At 38.2% G+C, this 24390-nt stretch overlaps 1 protein-coding gene across 1 annotated transcript in view; it reads right to left on the bottom strand.

Annotated features, from left to right (window-relative positions):
* LOC117403024 (sodium/potassium/calcium exchanger 3-like) overlaps positions 1-24390 on the bottom strand; it is a 193302-nt gene that overhangs the window by 161765 nt on the left and 7147 nt on the right. The window contains exon 2 of the mRNA XM_034004847.3: positions 464-598. Coding sequence (XP_033860738.2) covers positions 464-598 — 135 coding nt within the window. The remainder of the gene's footprint in view (positions 1-463; positions 599-24390) is intronic.

Here is a 24390-nt window from a genome sequence, read left to right as displayed (position 1 = left end):
ATGGAAGCCTACTTATTTTAAAACACAGTCCTTTCAGCTATGTATTTTTGACATTGTGTCTCTGTGTTTCCTGAAAAACGGACAAGGGTTGGAATGGACCGTCACTGAAGTCAACATTTTATAGGGTTGGATATGTGAGTGCTGACTGCACTAGACAATGTGTACATTTTTATGGAAAACAACCATGCAAAATATACAGCCTACTCATAATTACCTACACGGTATGAAGCTAACAGAACTGAAAGGTAAAAAACCAGACAGTAGTGAATATAGCATGGAAAGCTTGTAAGGCAACCACAGGGGGAACAAATATGAACAATATTGGAGAAATCGCAACTCCTATCTAGGAATGCATCAACAAAAGGCAAAAAAGCAAGCAAAAAATAACACTTGAAGCTGCTTACTCTAATTCAAAGGCACTCAGGCAGACCATGGCAGTGTAGCATATTGAAACATCCCTTACCAGGCTCAGTGCAGTTTTTAAACAGGTGGGGGGTCAGTTGCTCTTCCTCCGTTTCATTCCTGTTGGCTTCCTGCATCAGTCGCCGGCTGCTCCACCTGCCATCGTCTTCAGTAGTGTAGCTTAATATATCATAACCTGGAAAGAAAAGAAGGCAAGAATGTATTCATTATTGCAAAAGCATTCACTTGCTGCTGAGAGGTTCATACAGGTACCTAGAATCCCTCTCACCCCGACACATCCTTCATCTTGGCACGTGCTGCATCCCAAACATTCAAATCTAACCAGATGTTTAAACAGCTGTTCACAGAGTGCCAAACGCCAAGCAACCTCTAGAATTAATTGTTAACAAAACAATGGCTTTTTCTTGAACAATCACTTCCTTAGAGCTTACAGTACAGTATATAACATGTATTAGTGTTGGTGCTTGTGGCCAAAGCATTCCCCAACTTGTCCATGTGTGCTTCTGCTTTCCATCTCTGTGCTTGCACTACACTTTCCATTGCTTGTACCACATTACACTGCAGTAATTACATTTTTTTATTATTATTTTCTGTGCAGTGCCTTTGTCCACTGTGAGCTCAGGTGTTACCTGACCAGTAGGGTCCACTGTAGCACAGAGCAACGCTTCCTGTGGAATACCCAGTGAAGACTGGCAACTTTCCACAGCCAGGCCAAAAATCTGTGCTCCTCCGCCTGTGCGACTCAACCTGAAGACCACATGGTTGTGCCTTTACCAGGTGAGCCACTCTGGGACACCTACCACAGTACATTTTTATAAGGGATTGTTCTCCAGTGAAAATTTTGCACCAGAAAGAAAATACATTTTATTGTTAGTGTTAATTAATTGTGCAGCTTCCACATACATCTTAGCTTTTTCATAAACAGGTTTCCTCTTACATAACAGTGTGCAAATAATGCAGTAACAGCAATTACAAAGAAAAGTTTCTGCACAGGATAAATCAAAATTAGGCCTGCTGAGTATATTATTATTATTATTATTTATTTCTTAGAAGACGTCCTTATCCAGGGCGACTTACAATCGTAAGCAAATACATTTCAAGTATTACAATACAAGTAATAATACAATTAAGAGCAAGATAAGTATAGCAAGCAAAATGCCAAAACATCAGACAAAGGTTATTATCTGTGTATCTCCTTTTTTATCCAGCTAGATCCTTCAGGTGCAAAACAGATTGGGTTATATCTGTGGCGATAAAGTAAACAAAAAAAATTATACCAGTTTACCAGACAACTAAAAATGAACTCGAAAAAAACAAAGCGTCCCTGGGTGCATAATGTAACGTGAATGACATACAAAACTGAATGGTTTCTAAGCATGAGGTAAAATGTGAAAAAGATCTGTATCAATGATATGACAAGTAAATTAAACAAAAAAATAAAAATCTTATCTCAACTTTACATTAAAATATGATATCCAGTCTATGAAATGCAATTACATTTTACACAACCATAACATTAATGGAGACAACATTAGCATTTTACTTCTACTGTTTTCAACTAGATTGTTAAATACTTTTCCCAACTCATTTTATTGTAATGGAGTATCCTCGTTGAAATCTATTGCAAAATGAGCATCATAACCCTGTTTAAGCAGTGCTGCTGCACGAAAACAAATGTTTTTTCAGGCTTTGCTAAAAGGAAATGAGGCAGAATTTATCAGCATGTTTTCAGGTCAATAAAATGCAGTTATTAAATTAGGAAAATGTAAAACACTGCAGTCTTAAAGCAGAAAGGGAAAAGGATAGCAAAACTGAGTTGGACTATTTCAGCAATGGAAGGTGAAATAACTAAAAATAAATGGGAGTATCATTCAAAAGCATATTCTCAACTGGCACGTGCTGTTTACATTCACATTAGTTACATTTTTGGACAGCTCTCAACATTTTTTTTTACAGGCATACTGTATGCATTGGTTGGTATACCCATAACATGGAAACTTTTTCAAGTTTGATCTGCTGGTGCACGGTGAACATAGCGACTTCAGCCATTTGAAACATTTATATAGCAAATGAATGTCCAGGTGTTGCCCCTGACTGCGTGAACGTGTAGTCAAATGTGTAAAAAGTGCACTGCCTGTAGTGGTAGAGATTATTGTCTAAAACTGCATACTGGAATCTGTAGGAGTGCTAAACAAGGTTTTAAAATTAACTTATTATTAACATCAGCAGCGTAATCACTTGTCCGCCTTTTCTTGTGTTGACGATCTTTCAGGTCTTTGCTTGTTTTCATACTCAGGGTATACCTATTTTTAAAGCACAAAAATAAAAAATATATATCTAACCATTCCATGTGCAGGACATGGTCTGACTGTTGCTCGTGCACTGCAAGGAAACTGAGACACAGGAAGTGATTTCATACCAGGAAGCAGCAGCAACTTGTACTTCTATAGTGTTGTCTTTTTTTTTAACAGAAAACAGTTATCACATTACTAGAGAACATAAACCTGTATTATAGAGCAATATAATTAAACCACAGTAGATTTCCATAATATTTTTGTAGGTTACTATACTGTACTCTTGTACAGGGCAGCAGTGTGGAGTAGTGGTTAGGGCTCTGGACTCTTGACCGGAGGGTCGTGGGTTCAATCCCAGGTGGGGGTCACTGCTGCTGTACCCTTGAGCAAGGTACTTTACCGAGATAGCTCCAGTAAAAACCCAGCTACATAAATGGGTAATTGTATGTAAAAATAATGTGTAAAAATAAAATAATGTAATTGTATGTAAAAATAATGTGATATCTTGTAACAATTGTAAGTCACCCTGGATAAGGGCGTCTGCTAAGAAATAAATAATAATAATAATAATGCATATACCATTCATTTACCATGGTTAACCATGATGTGCAATATGTATCTTGTAATTTCCCCTGTTTACCTACCTGTGCTTTGCCATGATTTCACTATGCTTTTACTTTGTTTTCCTACACTTTGCGATGCGTTAACAATGGTATACCACAGTAAACGTATATAAGGAATGATCCTACAAGTCAGTCAAATGATACTAAAAACCTCACCAAAGGAGTGGGATTAGGAGAACTTTGCTTGCAGCAATCCGGAAACCAGTCTTATCTTTTAGAATAATCCATTCAACATAATTAATGGCCACATTCTACCCATGTCTGGCAGGGAGGGATTTAACCCCATCCCTGACAATCTTACATTCACAAATAACACTCTTTACATGTGCGCCCACAATGGATAATTCATTTCTTTATTCAAGCTGTCAGAGGAAATACCTGTCATTTTGAATTAGCAAGTGATTGCTAGTAAGTGGCTTAAATGGTAGCATAAGGCATAGAACTGAAGTGTCATGTGTCAAGGCATAAAATCTGATGAGCACTGGCTGTGGTACCTGCCTGCAGTCAGAGCAAGAAGCAGGTGTAACAGGGCGGAGGTTCAGCGCGAACCAGCGACCCCGCACAGCGCAAGTGAGAATCATAACCACATTGCAAAAGAGCTCCTCTGCATTTGTGGTTTTAGAGCATTTAACCTCCTCTCACCGACGGGACAGGGCAGAATCGACAACAGCAGTGTGTCGTCGGCTCACCGCGCACCAGTGACCCCTGTAGACTGTCCGGGCACCTGCGGGCTTGGCTGTAAGATGCCCAGAGCTGCGTGGTCCTCCGACGCTGTAGCTCTGTGGTGACTGCATGGTCGGCCTGCAGAGTGTTTCAGAGGACGCCTATGTCCATCTTCATCCTTCCCGAGTCAGTTCAGGGGTGGCAGTGGTGGGCCGGGTTGAAATAAACAATAATTGGGCTTACCAAATTGGGAAGAAAATAAGAATAATAATTGGTGATTGTAAATTAAAAAAAATAAAAATAATAATTATATAAGATAGGGAGAGTATGTATTCATGCCAACTATAAAACACAATGTTTCTTCATCTAAGAGCCACTTGGTGAACTACAATAAGCTATGTTGTAGTTTTGGTATTGTATCATGATACAAACCATACAGACCTCTATTATGATATATTTTATGTAAAGAAATACACAACGAATTCATTGATACACGACAAATCGATATAACTCTTCTGCCAGGTTATTGCGTTTGACTGACGCCTTGCTTAATTAAGACTCTGTGGCACTGCAGCAGATCCATTTGACCAGCACAAGTACATACCCACTAATCTGAATTCAAGGATAATATCTCTCTCTCTCTCTCTCTCTCTCTCTCTCTCTCTCTCTCTCTCTCTCTCTCGTATACTTAGGACAGTTAGTTTTGGCAACGGAGAACCAAATGTGCGAAATCAACAGAAGAGCAAAAATAGGCTGGGGTGCCTTTGGAAGATTGGTTCTGAACCAATGGACCAATGCGTGCTGCCAGTGCTAACTTACGGATGCAAAACCTGGACCCTCAATGCAAAAATGACTCAAACATATACAGTATATGTATATATATATATATATATATATATATATATATATATATATATATATATATATATATATATATATACAGACGTGCTCAAATTTGTTGGTACCCTTACAGCTCATTGAAATAATGCTTCATTCCTCCTGAAAAGTGATGAAATTAAAAGCTATTTTATCATGTATACTTGCATGCCTTTGGTATGTCATAGAATAAAGCAAAGAAGCTGTGAAAAGAGATTAATTATTGCTTATTCTACAAAGATATTCTAAAATGGCCTGGACACAGTTGTTGGTACCCCTTAGAAAAGATAATAAATAATTGGATTATAGTGATATTTCAAACTAATTAGTTTCTTTAATTAGTATCACACATGTCTTCTATCTTGTAATCAGTCATTCAGCCTATTTAAATGGAGAAAAGTAGTCACTGTGCTGTTTGGTATCATTGTGTGCACCACACTGAACATGGACCAGAGAAAGCAAAGGAGAGAGTTGTCTGAGGAGATTCAGAAAGAAAATAATAGACAAGCATGGTAAAGGTAAAGGCTACAAGACCATCTCCAAGCAGCTTGATGTTCCTGTGACAACAGTTGCAAATATTATTAAGAAGTTTAAGGTCCATGGAACTGTAGCCAACCTCCCTGGGCGCGGCCGCAAGAGGAAAATCGACCCCAGATTGAACAGAAGGATAGTGCGAATGGTAGAAAAAGAGCCAAGGATAACTGCCAAAGAGATACAAGCTGAACTCCAAGGTGAAGGTACGTCAGTTTCTAATCGCACCATCCGTCGCTTTTTGAGCAAAAGTGGGCTCCATGGAAGAAGATCCAGGAGGACTCCACTTTTGAAAGAAAAACATAAAAAAGCCAGACTGGAATTTGCTAAAATGCATATTGACAAGCCACAATCCTTCTGGGAGAATGTCCTTTGGACAGATGAGTCAAAACTGGATCTTTTTGGCAAGTCACATCAGCTCTATGTTCACAGACGAAAAAATTAAGCTTTCAAAGAAAAGAACACCATACCTACAGTGCAACATGGAGGAGGCTCGGTTATGTTTTGGGGCTGCTTTGCTGCGCCTGGCACAGGGTGCCTTGAATCTGTGCAGGGCACAATGAAATCTCAAGTCTATCAAGGCATTCTGGAGCGAAACATACTGCCCAGTGTCAGAAAGCTCTGTCTCAGTCACAGGTCATGGGTCCTCCAACAGGATAATGACCCAAACCACACAGCTAAAAGCACCCAAGAATGGATAAGAACAAAACATTGGACTATTCTGAAGTGGCCTTCGATGAGTCCTGATCTGAATCCTATCGAACATCTATGGAAAGAGCTGAAACTTGCAGTCTGGAGAAGGCACCCATCAAACCTGAGACAGCTGGAGCAGTTTGCTCAGGAAGAGTGGGCCAAACTACCTGTTAACAGGTGCAGAAATCTCATTGAGAGCTACAGAAAACATTTGATTGCAGTGATTGCCTCTAAAGGTTGTGCAACAAAATATTAGGTTAGCGGTCCCATCATTTTTGTCCATGCCATTTTCATTTGTTTTATTATTTACAATATTATGTTGAATAAAAAATCAAAAGCAAAGTCTGATTTCTATTAAATATGGAATAAACAATGGTGGATGCCAATTACTTTTATCAGTTTCAAGTTATTTCAGAGAAAATTGTGCATTCTTCGTTTTTTGTGGAGGGGTACCAACAAATTTGAGCACGTCTGTGTATATATATATATATATATATATATATATATATATATATATATATATATATATGATATTGCAATCGTGTCATTGTGTTTTTCTTTGTTTTCGAAATATATGCACAATATCGATATCAAATGTTGATATCATTGCCCACCACTATAGTAACTATGAATCACTCAGTACTGCTAAATTGAGAAAAAAAAACTTAAATTAAATGGTTTCAAAGACATCATTGAGGACATTGATAAAGCAAGGATGGAAATAAGACTCTTACTGCATAACAGTTTCATCCATTCCAGGTTTTACTACAAGCTTGATTAGCCCCACAGTGTACAGGTAACACACTCAAATCTGTCTTATTAAACTCATAGTAAAAGCAAGAATTGATCAAAGTGCTGTACAAAGCAAGTTTTATTTCCATCCCTGTAAAGACTTCTAGTCGAACCGTTGGTCATTGAATCAATGACATGTCCTTTAGTATATTCTGCAATAATACTGTTGTTCTAAAGGGCCCTCTGATGCTGCCATCTTTTTCCCTCCTCAATATTCACTCAGCTTTAGCCAAGTTTCATTCAGCAGGCACATCAAGGCAAGGTTGAGCTGAGTAATGGAAACATGCACAATGGTTGTTATGACGATACATTCCCCAAATGCCAGTTCAAATTCCTGGCAGAATTCTATTTTTGTCACTATTACTTTATTTTGTTTTGAGAATGCATTAAAATACATGCACAGCTAAACAGAACGCTATAGTGTAGTGCAACCGTTCCCAACTGTGGCCCCAAGCTTCCTTTCCAGTCCTTCTCTGTATTACAACCACAGTCTAAATTAGCTGAATGAACCTGCTAAGGGTGAATTAACTGGAACAACGGTCCTGACTCGAATAAACCTCAAGGGCCATAGATGGGAACCATTGTGTAGTACAGGGGTGGTCAAAGTTGGTCTTTCCAGCCCTGGTCTCTTCCAACCCTGGTTTAAATGGTTTAATTGAAACAATTAAACCTCCTTCCAAACCCTAAAGCAGTTCATTATCTAATTTTACCAGTTAAACCTAGGGTGGAATGGCCCTCCAAGACCGTGATTGGACACCTCTGTGCTGTAATAGGACAGTCCTAATGAAGTTGCAGTTAATTATATATGAGAGGTCCTGCATACTTTGTGATGATCTCAAGGCATGGGTGCTGACCTCCAACCTTGGTGGTTTCTCTATCCCAAGTCATTCCACTCCAGGTTTAATAGGTGTATTTAAATATTTAACTACATTTGAGCCTGGACAGATATATAAATACAATTGGTTCAACAAAGCATGGTTGGAACAAAGGACTGGCAGAGCCAACTTTGTGAACCCCGGCACAAACCCGGTCCTCGAGGGCCACAGACTATGTGATTGTTTTACCGTTACCCTCAATTCCTTATTTCAAGTAATTTAAACTCCTTCCTTAATTAGTTCATTATTTAATGATACTCATAAACCCTGAATGACTCTAGACCTCCAGGACATCAAGTAAGCAACAAAAAGTTAAGAACTAAACAACAACACAAAATCATCATTGGTGTGAAAATTTCCTGTATGTACATTAGCATGAAAATATGAATTTGTTAAAGTTAATTTAAAGCGATCAGTGTGAATTTGTTCCACTGGGGTTTTAGATATAGTTGAGCCCGGGGGTAATGGGGTTAAGATCATGTTTTTATTTTAGATACCTTTGAGATAGATGAAAAGAAAAACATCATGAGACAAAGGGACATATTTTCAAACCATTTCTTCTAGTCTCACTCAACTCCACTTATGTTGGACTGAGAAAAACCCCTGAACTTCCGAAAAAAATAAAAAAACCTCACAGCAATAGTAACACAATTTGTTCCTGCACTCTAGAGCTGCCTGTTTCCCATTTCATAAACAGTAACACCTTTAAAATATATCCCCAAATCTATGTAAGATGGTAACTGCTTAGCAATAGTATTTTCAATAAGAAAATAGTTGCATTATCAAACTTTCAAATTATGTTCTTTTGAGAATTGTTCTGAAGTTCTTGATTAAATAAATGAAATAAATCAGTGACATGTTTTATTTCAAAAGGGTGCAGAGTAGTAGGACACTTTGTATAAAAACCCAAAGAGCAATGCAGCCAGGGGGCAATTAACACTGACGCACAAAAGAAAAGACAGAACAAAACAAACAAGGGGGTGAGTGGCACATTATGGAAATGACAATGCTGCCTATCTCAGGCCAGAGATGAAGCATAACTAAAAGAAAGAATACAAAAATCATCACAAAAAGTAAATACAAATACAGTGCATTCAAACACACACACAGAGTGCAGGGCTCTACGTTTAGATTTTTAACTACTGGCCCCTTGGGCCACGGAGCTAGTGTTTTTACTGGCCCGGATGCAATTTTATCTGGCACAATATATTTATATATTTTTTCATGATGGTTTTTATTTTCAGTATGTTTCTAACTGTGCCTGGTAACCTAAGAGAGCCCATGTCTCAAAAGAAAGTGGCTAAACAAAGCCTTTCAATATATGTTACTTCAGCCATTTAACATGCACACATTTTACGTATTCTGTTTGAAAATTGTTGCCAATTTTATTGCCTTGTTTTTAGCTAATGTTAACAGATGCCTGCTTGAGTTCCGCTGTAATGACTGTACACAGCAGCTTCTGCAGCTGTTGTTAGCCAGTCGTGAAACAGCTTCTGGGAGCATGGCACTGACGAACTTTGAATGTGTGAACTAAAATAAAATAATGTATATATAGCAAGTGCTAAAAGAAGTAATCCAAACTTGGGTAACATTGAAATTAGAAAGGTCATTTAACGTTAAGCAGAACAACGTAGTGACTAATAGGAGGCTGTGTGGTCCAGTGGTTAAAGAAAAGGGCTTGTAACTAGGAGGTGCCCGGTTCAAATCCCACCTCAGCCACTGACTCATTGTGTGACCCTGAGCAAGTCACTTAACCTCCTTGTGCTCTGTCTTTCGGGTGAGACATAGTTGTAAGTGACTCTGCAGCTGATGCATAGTTCACACACCCTAGTCTCTGTAAGTTGCCTTGGATAAAGGCGTCTGCTAAATAAACAAAGAAGGCGGCGGCAAGATACTTGGAGTTGGAAAGGAGTTATTTTTTTTTAACTCTGGACTGCAGTTCAATGTAAAAGATCTACTGTTGACTTTCTGGGAATGGATGGAGTAACGTCAACATTTGCACTGACCATTAAAAGTACAATCAGGTATCCTTCTTTTGAATTATTTACAGGTTATTGAATAAACAAAGTAACTTGACTTAGATTCATCTGATGTCAGTACTTGATGGCTAGTTGTAATTAGTAATGTTAAACTATTGTAATGTTGGAATGTATTTTCTATTGTTTTGGCCAGGTTACAATATTTACAATACTAAGATTATTTTATAAATATTATTTGTTAGAATTAAACAGATGTAGAATATTTAGGTTGCTATATGATAGGTGTTATTTTATTCTGAATACACTACAGCAAAAATTATTTTTTGGTTGTTTGCGCAATATTATGCTACTGTTGCTTTAATTGGAAGAGCTACGCGCTGTGACGTTGCTGCTCATTGAGTTCTGTATTTTAATTCAGTAAACAAAAGGAAAAACTTGCCTTTTACTCTTGGGAGCGTAAGGGACCAGAGTTCGTGTAATCGAATACACAAAAATGTTGCACCCTGTGTATTCAAATAGGAAACTATTCAAAATTACCATCCCTAATCCTAATAATAAACACTATTAAAACAATATTCATCATACAAAATAATAACAATCCTTCTCATAGTGTTGTTGCTTGTGTAGCCTCTCCCAAGTCAGCACCAGTCTTGCTGCATGATACCAACGAGTCCTGGAAAGATTGTAAATGGCATTTTTGACCTGAACACATCGGATCCCAAATCAAAAGGTTAGACAATTCGATTGCATATATCGTGTATGCTCTGTTTAAAGCTAAGCATGTTATTGAAACAAAAGTTTTCGAATGCTGCAATAAAATATTTGCTGTATAATGTCTTCCCGAGTATGTCATAGAGGAGTGAAAATCATTGTAAGAACTTGGCTCTTGAATTCTTAATTTGGATACTACTTTTAGAATTTGGTTATTTTCAAGCAACAAAAAAGCTATTGTTTTTTGGTCCTAAAATAAGCCCTACAACCTTTGACAAGCTAGAACTTATTCAAGATTCATTTACTAAGAAGTATAATCACGATTGTTTGAGCCAAGTATGTGTTGACAATGGGCAATGGACGTGGTGTCATTTGGGCAAGACCATGAGTCCAAATTCCTGTGACCTGTCTGCTTTGTGTTCATGACAAATTCCATTGATCTCATCCAAGAAGACCACAGGCAGTGCAAAACCGAGCTAAACATTCTTAAGAAGCTATACTTCCAAAAAATACTGCAGAAAAAGGGGCAACAATCTAAGCAAATCATAAATTAAACAATCAAGTCTTCCATGTTTTAACATTTGGAAGAGGATGTCCACTGGCCTTGCAACTTTGGTCACCTCATCATGATTAACCATGGAAAATATCTTGGTTTTTCAGAAAAAATTTTCATGTTTTTTAAAACAGATTTTATATTAGTGTGATAGTGCTCACTTAAAAAGTAAGAAGCGGGGTTCCTAAAAAGCTAGTGTTGCATGTCACCACGTGTTGCTACAATTGTTCAAAATGTCTGCTCCAGTGCACTGATAGTGTAAGGATTATTGCCCACATTGTCAAACAGTTAACCCAGCAATAATGATCCATGATGTGGTACAGAACAGAAAAGCTAGAGCACTTGTTGTTATGGTTTTTTGGGTTTTTTTTTCCTGCAGTGATTTAGAGCACAGAGCTCAAACCCCAGTGTACTAGAGAGGACATTTTAAAAAGAGCTTTAAAACAGACTTTAAGGTTATAAGTGTAAAAAGTCAGGACATTAACAATGAAAAAAAAAACTTCAGGTATGTTATTTAAACAATTGTAGCAACACGTGGGGACATAGAACGTTATATTTTTCAGAACCCCACTACTTAATCTTTAAGTTTGCTTCTTCAATGTGAGCACTCAAGTGTTGCTTCTGAATATGGCCATTAGTTTTATGATACAAGGTGATCTTTCTACTAAGAAAAAGAAAGAGAAAGCTTTTACAGCCATGTACTAGATAATTACCTGGTTTTTACTATATACATCGGATTTAAAATTTCATGAATACATTCCCTGTTAGCTTTAGGGGTTTTAAGTTTACTGTACCTGGCAACAGTGTAGTAAAACAAGCATGTCAGTGACACAGCTGTTAAAGCAAAACCAGAGCCATCAGTAACATGAAAATAGAATATACATCGCAATGACCTACATATGCTGTAATCACAGAAAAGAATGGGTCCAATAAGGGTTCTTCTGCCAGCAAGAACACTGTATATGGAACATATCAGAGAAAATAAACAATTAAATTTAGGAAACTTAGTTTTTGTTTGAAAATCCTAATTGTGTTTTTCTTCTGTCCCTGTTACAGTCCCAGCATCCAAGCACTGTAAATTACTGTTCTGCATTGTCAGTAGCCATGCTTTGATTATGTATCTTTTCCAACTGGTATGCATTCAATCTTGTGATCATGTGTAATTGTATGCTGTGCGGTATTATTTGTTTGTTTTTGTTTTTTGTTTTTGCTGTTGCAGTAAAATTGGCAAGGTGATTTCCAAACCAGTCATCTCCCAAATGATACCTCTGGCAAATTATCCCACTTTCCCTTATCAAAGCTTACCATGGTATTTTTACAGTTTCCCCGCAATGCTTTTCACATGGTTATACTATGCATTTACCACAACTGACCCTGGTTTGCCATGTTTATTAATATGCTTTACCATACTTCTCTGTGCTTTACAATGTTTACCCATGTTTTAAAGTGCTGTTACTATGGGAAACTCCAAAAGGATTTGACTATGAAATGACTATCAAAATCCAATTATAATGCTGTCTCTCTGTAGTTTAATGTAAGCAATGGTTTCTTAAAAAAAACATTTTGTTTTGCAGAAATGTTAAGAACATTTTAATTTACTGCATTCTGTTTGCCGTATATATATGCCTCTGGGTGCTGTTGTCTGTAGACATGAAGTAAACTTTCATGGCTATGCTGATGATACTCAATTTTATTTATCTTTGAAGCCAGGTGATACCTCAAATGGAAATGTTCTGACTGCCTGTCTTGCTGACATTCAGCAATGGATGTCAGAAAAAGTCTTAATTTTAAACCTGGATAAAACAGAGGTTGTTCTTGGGATTAGAAAGTCAACTAAATAATGTAAATTCATCTGTTATTAGAGTGGACAGCTTCCCTTTTGAGCCGAAGACTGCAATGAGAAATCTGGGTCTAATTCTTGATCCAGATCTTTCATTCGAACCTCACATTAGGAGTGTCATTTTTCCATCTAAGGAATATTGCTAAACTAAGATGCTCGCTTTCACAACATGATGCTGAGAGACTGATTCATGCTTTTGTATCATTCAGAATTGATTACTGCAATGCCTTGTTTACTGGTGTTTCAAGTGATGTCTTATCCTGATTGCAGCTTGTGCACAATGCAGCTACTGGGGTCTTAACAAAAACAAACAAATAAGACCATACCACGCCTATCTTAGCATCCCTACACTGGCTTCCAGTTTGGTGCAGGATTGATTTTAAGGTCCTGCTAATAACCTACAAAACCATAATACTTCAGTCCCATCTTATATGAATGACTTGTTGATTCCATATGTTCCGAGACGACCACTCTGATCACAGGATGCTGGATTACTAACTACCCCAAATATATATATTTTTTTTAAAAACAGGCGGTAGAGCTTTCAGCTATAGGGCTCCTAAACTTTGGAATAAACTACCTTGTTCCATTAGGGAAGCAACAACCACTGCTGTTTTTAAAACAAGACTAAATTCACATTTTTACAGTCCAGCCTATTTATCTTAAACATTACTTGTCTGCCCCTTTTATTGTTCTGTTCTTACTGTTTTATTGTATTAACAGAATAATTTGACAGGTGTACTCAATGACAAAAAATAACATTATTTTAAAATAAACTTTAAACAATGCTCAAAATTTGCTGAATCGTTTTTTGTTATTTCCCCCCAGTTTCAGTAATCCATTGCAAACACCATCCGTTATCACTCCGACAGCAGAATAGCTTAACCAATAGCAGCTCAAAACACTCGGGCAACACATTTTCTGATGTTCGTGCAGGTGCACAGGGATGCAATACTAGAACACATGAGATGCTGGCTGGAAGGGATGAAGTTAAAAAAAAAAAAAGAAGAAAAGTGATGTGGGAGCAAATAAGGAAGTTTAAATCTGTACTAAAGTAATCGCTTGTTTTTGTTTTAGGCTTTGAAAAATTGACAAATTGACAATTGCCTTGGGCATGTAAGCAATTTTTTTACATGCCCCACCAAAATTTGTACATGCCCCGGGCATAGGGTGACCACCCATCCCTAATTGGGCGGGACAGTCCTGAAATGTAAAGATCAAGTCCTGTTCCCGGCCTTAATGTCTCCGGGACGGCATTTGTCCCGAATTCGTAGACACAGTGCAATCTTACAGTTTAGAGCCACAGTCAAATCATAGCATATCTGTTTATAGCTCCTCATAGCACCGCCCCTGCCGTATTATTTTGCAATGCCTTATACTCGCTCGCCAGTTAAAACAATAAAAAGATGTATGTATATATCCAGGAGCGCCACCAGAAATCTTTCACATGGTGCGCACAACTGAACCACACCGACATCTCATCTCATGCCGGTAACGACTCTGCATCAACATGCTGTAAAGTGTTTCAGTCAGAGTGCTGCATTTCTGTTCTTTCCTCAGTGTTTCTTTTTAAAAACGAATGAACACAGCGCGCTGCCATCGAGACAGAACAGCAACTACAGTGACAGCCAAATAGTCCACAACAATAAAAGCTACAAATAAACCTATTTGAAATACAGACTTAAAGGAAAAACTAGCTTACAAATATTTTATGCTGGTTCCATTTCTAATCATTTTACTCACAATCACTACAACTAAGCATTACTCCCTCCTCCCCCCGCGTGTGAACACTGTGTGTGCCTGCTGGATTATGTTTTAAATTGACAATGTACTGTTTTGTTTTTTTAACGCCCTGTGAAGCACTCTGTGACAATTCTATTGTGAAGAGTGCTATACTAAATAATGATTGATTTATTGATTGATTGAACTGATATGTCAAAGAGATGCTCCCTCTTACATTTTCTAGGCTCACAATATAAAATTTGCATAGGACCAGTTGTATTAAGGAAAATCTAAATTATACGTTTGGTTCATTAAACAAATAATATTCAAACGGTTTCAGCAATAAGAAAATTAGTGGTAAAGAATTTGAGGTAAAGTATATTGTAAGTGGGACAGTGTATCTTTACTGCTGTAATTGTTTCTCAATATCTCAATATTACTAGATCTGCCCTTTTTTATGCTATACAAAGTAGTATTATTGTCATTGCTAGACAAGCTAATATCAGTCAATTCTGAGTTGGAGATTAAATGTAGATAGACTTAGGACAGAGTGGAGAAGACACTTCACACAGAGAATGGTGAGTGTAAGGAATGGGCTACTTTGTCATGTTGTTGAGGCAGAAACACTTGGATCAATCAGCTACTAGAAACAGAACAAGCTTAGATGGGCCGAATGCCTTCCTCTCGTTCGTACATTTTCTTTTGTTCTTATGTTCTATTAACGTGCTTCACCCTCCCATAAGTTAATAATTTACATTAAAAAAAAAACGACTTAGCCATTTCAACAAGGGAAACTTGCCAGACCAGGTTAACATTGCTGTAAAGCAAAGCCCTGTGGAAATAGGATGTATATGTAATAATGCACCCTGACAACAAAACATAATAAATTATAGCTGTCACAAAGAATAATCTATACCCGGACTACAAGCCTGCATTGGCTCCAACTAGTCTTGAAACTTTAGACCAAGTGCGAGTAAATGTTGTGTTAGACCACTCTAGGACTCCAGAACAATGCTTGAGAAGTTTACACCACAATCACCACTGAATCCAAATCATACATTTTTCACAATTTACTGTCAAACACTGTTTTCCTAGCACTTACTGTCAACAAAAGAATTACAAAACAGCTGGCAGTTGTCCATGAATGTCTTGGCCCGGGCACTACAGTACACAGCAGTGGAAAATTTGCATCAGTTATGGAAAGAGGAACCCATATTAAGATGAAACTGTACCTTCCTCCCTTATTTGGCTGATTCAGCAGCTTATGTATCCATCACGATAGACTTGGAAAGGCTGAACCAGATTTCTTTGTCCTCTGGTGTAACCCCATTACCTTTGAAATGATCTACAGATAACTCCAATGTGTGTGTCTGAAGGTTAACTGGAGGTACCATTGCAACTCATAATCTGTACAAATCATAGTAAGTATGTAGCTACAGAAGGTTTTGTAGATTCATGACACAATAAGTTGCCTTGTTATGGACAGAACACTATGTAGTAACATCCCCACCTGAACGGCTATCAATAACTGGGCCCTATTCACAACACTTCAAGGACTGTTTTAAAGAATCATCTTTTCAGGACTGTTTTATGAACACTTATTTTGATTCATTCAATTCAATTTCCTGTTCATTAAACTGTTTTTAGAAGCGCATTCTCATTTTACAACGCACTGTAAGCTAAAAGAATGTCTATGAACACTCTTAAAAATAAGTTCCTGTGGCAAAGTGGTTGATTGGGTACAGGTGCAGGAGTGATGCAGTGTGTAATTAAGCAGACAGAGAGGTTTGTAATCCAGTTTGGAAAAAGGTTTTATTTTATATCCAGGTCTGGTGGCCAAATAATAATTCCCAGCAATACACAACAATGTGTAGTGCAGTAAATAACAACGGGGTTGCAGTCCCAAATAATAAACACTAATATCCGTCCCACAATATACAAACACGGTCACCAGTCCTGGGTGCGTGCAGTAGTGCTCGTGGTGGGTGATACAGGTTTATTAGTGTCAGTAGTGGAGTGCTGTTCCGGGTTTTGCGCTGGCCCTTCGGCGACAGCTCCGGAACATGTTAGCCATCTAATAATAACAAACAAGACAATTGTAGACATACAAACAAAACACTCACGATACGTCTTATCACAGGGTCTCTCACTGGTCCTTTCAGGTTCAATAACACAAACCAAAGCGAAGGAACAGATTGCGTCTCTCCATCCCCTTTTATGCCATCACACATGACCCCTTGGTAAAAGAGTGCAGTCGCCCCTCCAATCCGTGACTGCCACATCTTTTCCCTTCCGGGTCGATGAGTTAATGCACCGGAGTTCCGCCCCCTTTCTAGCTGGCCAACTTCCCTTGAACCCTGGGAAAGAACTGTCGGGCCAGCCCGTCCAAGGAACTATGTTCTCGCTACTTAGCGCCCTCACAGGTCGGGAGGAAGATTTGCTACCAAGAATCATTGTACTTCTGTCACAGTTCCTTATAATAATAAAAGATTAAACCCACAGCAGTGTTGTAATTCAGAAATGTACTGGCTGCTGTACCCAAGCAGTAAATATATGAATATATATCCTTTACTTAACTCTGTGCATGCCTTATAAGCCACTTTAAAAAATATACCAATTGAGTCCCACATAAAACCTAGATTTCTATTACAGTATCACAATATACTATAACTTGCCAGCTTATTGTCAGCAAAAAAAAAAAAAAAGCAAACCACCTCATTAATAATATCTATAAGGACATCACATCTAGTAAGTTCTATTTTTAGCTGGGAATGTAGGACATCCCCCCAATTACGATCAACCCTGACAATATTAATGACCTCCTTTTTATCTGAGCTAATCACAAGAGACCAAAGGAAAAGTCATCCGTGTCACAGTCAATGCAACTCCATATTAGTATATACACACAGAGATTATTACAGACATTACAGCCCTACGTTCAACTATATGGAGTGTATATAAAACCACAGTGGAAACAAAAACAAGTCCTTTACTAAAATATGTTTATATTTGAGAGACACAAAACCGATTAACTACAATTGGGCTTGTACTGTACTGAACGACAGTGACTAGGTGTTGTTCTGTTCAGGACAATAACAACATGAGTGGGTTTAGATGAGTGTATGCTGTTGGTGTGTACCTGAATCCCTGCTCATTTTCTGACCAGACGAGAACAATGTTTAACTCTGTTTAAATCATGTTATAATGCAACACATGTAATCTCATAATGCAGCTGCAATGTAGTTGTAATGTAACAAAACTGCAGCCAGCTGCACACTGTTCTTTCTTGAATACATTGCCCTTTCACTGCTGTTTTCCATATGGATTCGACAGCACAGCTCGCACGTCCCAATTAACACTCTATTTCTTGGATACCTCTGCAGTTTTAGCTGGCGTTTGCCAGGATTGGTCTCCGTTCGTAGTTCTGAGGTAACCTTCTGTTTATGTGATTTCCAAACGTCCTTTCCTTAGGTTAATTCTAACAAAAATATATGTATTTGTATTATTTCTGGAACACAGCCCCTAGGATAAAGAAATTAATTGATAACAGCTGTGTACACAAGTTTGCCTCAATCAATGGTGAAGCTTAGGTTCTTGTTCTTCCGATGTCTAATTGATTTATGAAGGAGCACCAGTTCTTCAGACAACTTTTTGATTTTGGTTTCTATTTTTTTATATATAGAGCACCACTGGGACAACTAAAGCATTTTTGTGACCGTATTTAAACAATCTTCCCATAAACAACAAAATTCCACTTAGGTATTTCACTAGCTTCTCGTACCTTTGGTGTGATGAAGTACACTGGTCATACTGGAAACTAAGGGCTTTAGGACCCCGGGGAACATGGAGGTGGTAAGGGAAATTCTGGCTTCAGGTTGAGGGCAGGTAGGATGTTTGGCCGAGCTAATTAGTTAAATAGTTTCAGGTTTGGTTGTTATCTCTGCCTGTCCTCAACAAACATATTAAGTCCGTTCTATAAAAGAGAGGAGGTGACAACCCTCGAGAAGGACTACCAGGGAATACAAACAACTGTGCTGTTTTGGATCAGGTTGCCTGAACAAGGGGTCAGTTACAAGGTTTAAATATTTGTTGGGGGTAAAAGGACCTAGCCTTTCCCCACAGTGAGTATAGGGTGGAATTGAGGAGAACTTACCTCCTGATAAGTTTAGGTTAGTTCTACCAAATGGAGATTGTTTTTTGTTTTAGACTTGGTTTTGTTTCTTAAAAGGGCCAGAAGCCCACTGTAAAGTTTGTTTTTCTTTGGAATAAAATTGCACAGCCAGTGTTTGAACTCTGTGTGACAGAGATCGAATGATTCTTGGTGTTAGATCTCCCTCCCAACCTGTGAGGGCACTGTATAAAAGGAACAGAGGCGGTGTGGTCCAGTGGTTAAAGAAAAGGGCTTGTAACCAGGAGGTCCCAGGTTCCAATCCCGGCTCAGCCACTGACTCATTGTGTGACCCTGAGCAAGTCACTTAACCTCCTTGTGCTCCGTCTATCAGGTGAGACGTTGTAAGTGACTCTGCAGCTGATGCATAGTTCACACACCCTAGTCTATGTAAGTCGCCTTGGATAATGACATCTGCTAAATAAACAAACAGAGTACCCTTAACTAAATGGCATGACAATTTATTCCTTAGGGTAGGTGGAAGTCGGTCATTTAGGAAGGGGACGGAGCTACGGTACCCAAACTCAATGACTCAGACTGGAAACGGCGTGGCATCCAAGGATTGGAGGAGCGGATGCGCTCGTTAACCTAGGGGTCATGAGCGAGGGTATAAATAGGGGGGCGTAGTGTAAGTGATCTGTTCCTTGGTAAATGGTTAGTGTTTTAAACCTACAAGGAGTCTGTGTTGCAGTATCGTGAACCGTGAGTTTTGTCTTGTGTTTGTTAACTGTCGTCTGTTTTTTAATAGACTACCAGTAGCACGATCCGGAGCTGTAGCGAAAGCCAGCATAAACCCGGACATCACTTTCACCCCTGCATTTCACGGAGAACTGTATTACACCACTTGCACTTATTCACTATCACTAAGAACTGTGTTTGTGTTTTGTGTTTAGTGTTGGTGTGTAAAACTGGACTTTTGGTTACGGGTCAAACCCGGGGAATTACAAGTACCGAGTGATACACGGCGCTGTATCACTCCATCATTATTATTTACAGGTGTTTGCCATAAGGCTCTGGACATTGTTAATTAAATCAATAAACACCCTTGCACCTGGAAATCATTGTGTGTCTGTTTTGTATCCACTCTGCTCTGCACTGCACGCACCGGTATTCACTCATCACTGTGCCACACTCTGACACAGTGTTTTTGTGACTTTGTTTCCACCTGACCTACAAGGCACCAGTTCACAGTCTGATACTGATTTATCTAATGTGATAAATGAATGAGTTGTAATATCCTTACAGATAACTTTGAAAAATACCATTGTATAGCAGTGCTACCTCACTGCCATTGAAGGTAATTTTAGGAAGGACATGCTCCACAACAAAATGGCACTCTAGTAGCCACATAGGACTCAACAACTTGAATAAACTAAAAGTAAAATCATGACGCAGCACAAACCGAAATATTCTGTACCGAATGACCCTGACATCTGACAAAACCAAACCGAATCTGAATCCTATATCCGCCCAGACGCACATCCATTTTAATATATCCCTCCAATGTGTGCAGTTCTTCTTGAAATAAAAGACTCAAATCCGGTATTGAACGTAACTTGTATTTAATAACAAGACTACATCTGATGAGCTCTGTCGTGCCTCTCAACTCCCTATTACTGGTGGCGCACGCACTAAACACGTCACGCAGCTGCTGAATGTAAACATACCCCCGTATGCAACAGCACAGTCACATCACACTTTTCATGGAGTAAAGTTATGCAGTAAACCTGTAATATATAGTAACGGCAAACTGTTGTAGACTTTTGTGCTTTGTTGCTTTGTCTGAGATGTGTTCTAGAGATCATACTGAGAGAGAGAAAAAAAAAATAATTGGTCCACAGAAATATATATTTTTTGTAACTGTCAGATGTGCAAGACATTGTTGAACAATATGCTTTAGTAAATAAAATTTTACGTTACTGTAATGTGCCAATACAAGTTGAACTATTTGGGAACTGCTGTGTTTTATTAAAACTAACTATTTTGTAGCCTATTTGACATGTGTTACACACACGGTGCATTTAAATCAACGTGGGTTTTATTTCGCAGGGAGATTCAGGTCACTCATCATGGTAATTTTTTCCTCATAGCTGTCAGATAGGGTTGTCAACAGGCTCCAGAATCTCGGGACACTTTAAGGCAGGTCAGGTTTTTTAACTCGACTATCTGAACTACAATGTATTCGACGTGTAAAGTGAGTGTGAATTGCTTGAGCAGTTTAGTAAATGTATTTAATTGTTTAATTGTTGTGTAGATTCTATCCGGAGAGCCTCGTAACAATGATTAATCGTATTGTTTGAATGTTTTTTATACAGTAAACAATATCTATCATAATAGTGCAACACCATTATTATAGATAACTTTGCACTCACCTGCACTCTTTCATTTAACCTTGTGACAGCAGGTAAAGTTTCTATTTGTTTAATATTTCTTCACACAGTCCCGCCCAGTCAGAGACTCAGAAATCCAATCAGCAGCTGTATAGGTCTGATTGATGGAAACGATCCTCTCAGGCATGTGTGTGCTTTTGGTAACAACTAAATAAAACAATTCAATTAATTTAGCAACAGTTCACATAATTCACACTCACTTACTGAATACAATACAGTTTAGAGATCAGGTGACACAGGTTGAAACATCATTAAAGAAAATAGCGGGTTATGGCAAAGATGCAGCTCTCCTTTCTTGTAAAGGTAAACAGTTCGTATTTTGATGTTTCTATTGTGGGGGGAGGGGGCTAGCAATAAATTCTGTAAGTTTCAAACTGAAATCTTATTTCCTTCAGTTTTTCTGGACAGTTTTTGTAGATTCGGTATTCAGTTCGGTTTTCGGACGAATCTTTTGAGATGGATTCGGTATTCGGCTGAATCTCAAAAAGTTGGATTCGGTGCATACCTAATTTATTTACCTGCATTTTATAAAATACAAACCTAACAGCTCCAGCTTTGTAATTGAAAAACAGATGCAAAATAAGAAAACTTTTTTTAAAACACTGGAAACATTGTAGGTGTTCCAGCAGGTGGAATGTTCTGTCTGGGCCGAACTCAAGCAATGCCACAGTATGGTGCAAGGGAGCGCTGTGCTGTTGGAATCACACGTACAGTGAAAGTCCCATCCAGAAAGGCATATCTACTGTACATAGCAAATGCATTTTCATTTGGGCAAGCTCTGCTTTTACAACATCCTTTATAGTGCTCCTTGTCTGCTTTAATAATTCAATCCGGACAGGCCCACTCCAGTTCTCTCGTGTGTATTACATCCATCAATAAATAAGAACTAAAAATAAGTAAGGGGCCTTATGAAATTGGCTCTTGCAGTAAATCGCTGTTCACTTACAAAAAAACCTACAGTTAATCAAAAAAGCATTGCCAGTTTAGGCAATTTCTGGATAGTAACCAAATATTAACATATAATATTAGCTACATTAAATAAATCTATGACTGCTTCAAATGAGTCTAAGTGCTTATGAAATACCACTTGTGTGTACACAAGACTTTACATGCAAGTCTAAACTCATTCAGACTTACTCATACAAATGTACTAGCACAATATGTAGCCAGCAGTGCAAGCTCCTTCTCGGGGGAGAATTGCTATACTTATTTATTTTAAACATAGTGTTGCTTTTTGACCTGCGTTGTTCCCCTGTTCTAAAGTGACATTAAATTAAACTTCCGGACAGGCAACATTTGATAGGCCCTTCATTGGAAACATATGCTGTACTCTATAGACTCTACAGACAGTTTGAGAATGTATATTCAGATACCAGGAATATAAACACCTAGGGGCACATTCACAAAGCACTTTTAACTTTCATTAATTCATTTTACAAACAAATACTGCAAGGTATTAAAGCTACAGAGCACTCGGTTATCCGTTACCCAGATACACGTCAGTCGCGTTTTACCACCCTTGTATTAGGAATAAAATCAAGCCCCATTATATATATATGTAACAAATTAATGCACTTACCCGTCACATGCGATTTCCGACTCCATCACCAGTATTTTGATACAAAGCCCATCTCTTCAATTTTAAAAGTGATCTGAATGTCCGTCACAGCCCGCGTTTAAAAAATCTCTCTAATGTCTCATATTGTGCAGTTACACAGCGCTTCCTCCAGTTTCACCTGACGAAAATGCAACCAAAACAAAGCAAACGAGACAAGCTAGGGTAATGTAACAGTTAATCATTAAACAGTTCTAGATACTGTGATGTATTTTTTTTTTATCTGTGATCTTAGTTGTTTTTGTGCATCCAGTGAACTGGGGGGGGGGGTATCTTTTGGTTTTGCTAAATTGCATTACCTTTTAAGTTTGACACAGTTCTGTGCATGGATAACATTTAGATTTCATTTTGCTGTTAGGTCCTTAATGGGAAATTTTACATACTGCTACAATATGTACCGGATTTAAAAGTATGTACTGTATTGTAGTTAACATTTCGTCTCTTTAGTTTTGGCAAGGGATATTTTCAGAATCATATCGTTCTTTATTAAAATGATTCTGTTGAAAATATAGTACTGTACCAACAAAACCAATACAGTACATCTAAATGGAAGCCTACTTATTTTAAAACACAGTCCTTTCAGAAAAGTATTTTTGATATTGTATATGGTTGGAAAGGGCCAAAATGAAATAATCAGATATGCGTCACAGGCGTTTAACCGTCACTGAAGTCAAAATTTTATAGGGTTGGATATGTGAGTGCTCACTGTAGTATAATACCTCTTACTATTCCAAAAGAACCCATACTTTCTACTGAAACACCAACACCTTCAGCTGGTTCAATGGGTGGTACTGAATTCTTACCAGTGTGGCCTCCCTGCCCCTTGTACAATTAGGCACTTTGCTAGATCCAGCACGAGGCCTCTTTTCAAAAGGCAGAATCCTCATCTATTGAGGTCACTGCCCCACACAAAAAGAAGGCTTTTGTCATGAGTGCAGAACTTGCATTTTGTTCTCTTGCTGTTTGTATTGGTTTCACAGACAAATATTTTACTGAGAATATGCCAAAAGCAGATTTTCTCCTCACACAGACACAGATTACTCCAAGCATATCTGTTCCTAAAAGGTCAAATAAAAACTTCACAGCAGACTGCAATTAGCATACTGAGAGACCTGTGAGCACAATCTTGCCAGTTCTATGATCAGCCAGAAGAGGGCGCTGAACTGTTTTTCTAAAAGACTACACTATGTAACACAATTTTTGTTCCTGGGTAGTAAGTGTTATTTCCTAATTGCTTATGCCTCAAAAGTATAGAAAATGGCTATTATTCCCCACAAACTTTGCTTTTGTGACCAGGACAGTGATATTTTGAAATTTACCTATTTCCAATGAGAAAACGGGCAAATTTGTGTCTTTTCGTTCACATAAAGTCAGAAAAAAACAACATATGAATCCAAATTAACATGTATTTATACTAAAGTAATACAAAAATGACTACAAAAGATTTAGAAGTGAGCAGTTTTTCGAGATTTACGATTATACTGTAAATCACTTTCACGAATCAGCCCCCAAATGTAGTCTCCCATCATGTTCTCGTTATACTGTCCTTGGTAGCGGCGTTCAAAGTCCAGTATATCCTGGTGGAAGTGCTCGCCTTGCTCCTCCGAGTACGCTCCCATGTTCTCCTTGGATTTATCAAGAT

This window comes from Acipenser ruthenus, chromosome 5 (genome assembly GCF_902713425.1).
Source record: "Acipenser ruthenus chromosome 5, fAciRut3.2 maternal haplotype, whole genome shotgun sequence".
NCBI classification, from domain to species: Eukaryota; Metazoa; Chordata; class Actinopteri; order Acipenseriformes; family Acipenseridae; genus Acipenser; species Acipenser ruthenus.
The sequence above is the reverse complement of the archived record's forward strand: the minus strand, read 5'-3'. Positions and strand labels throughout refer to the sequence as shown.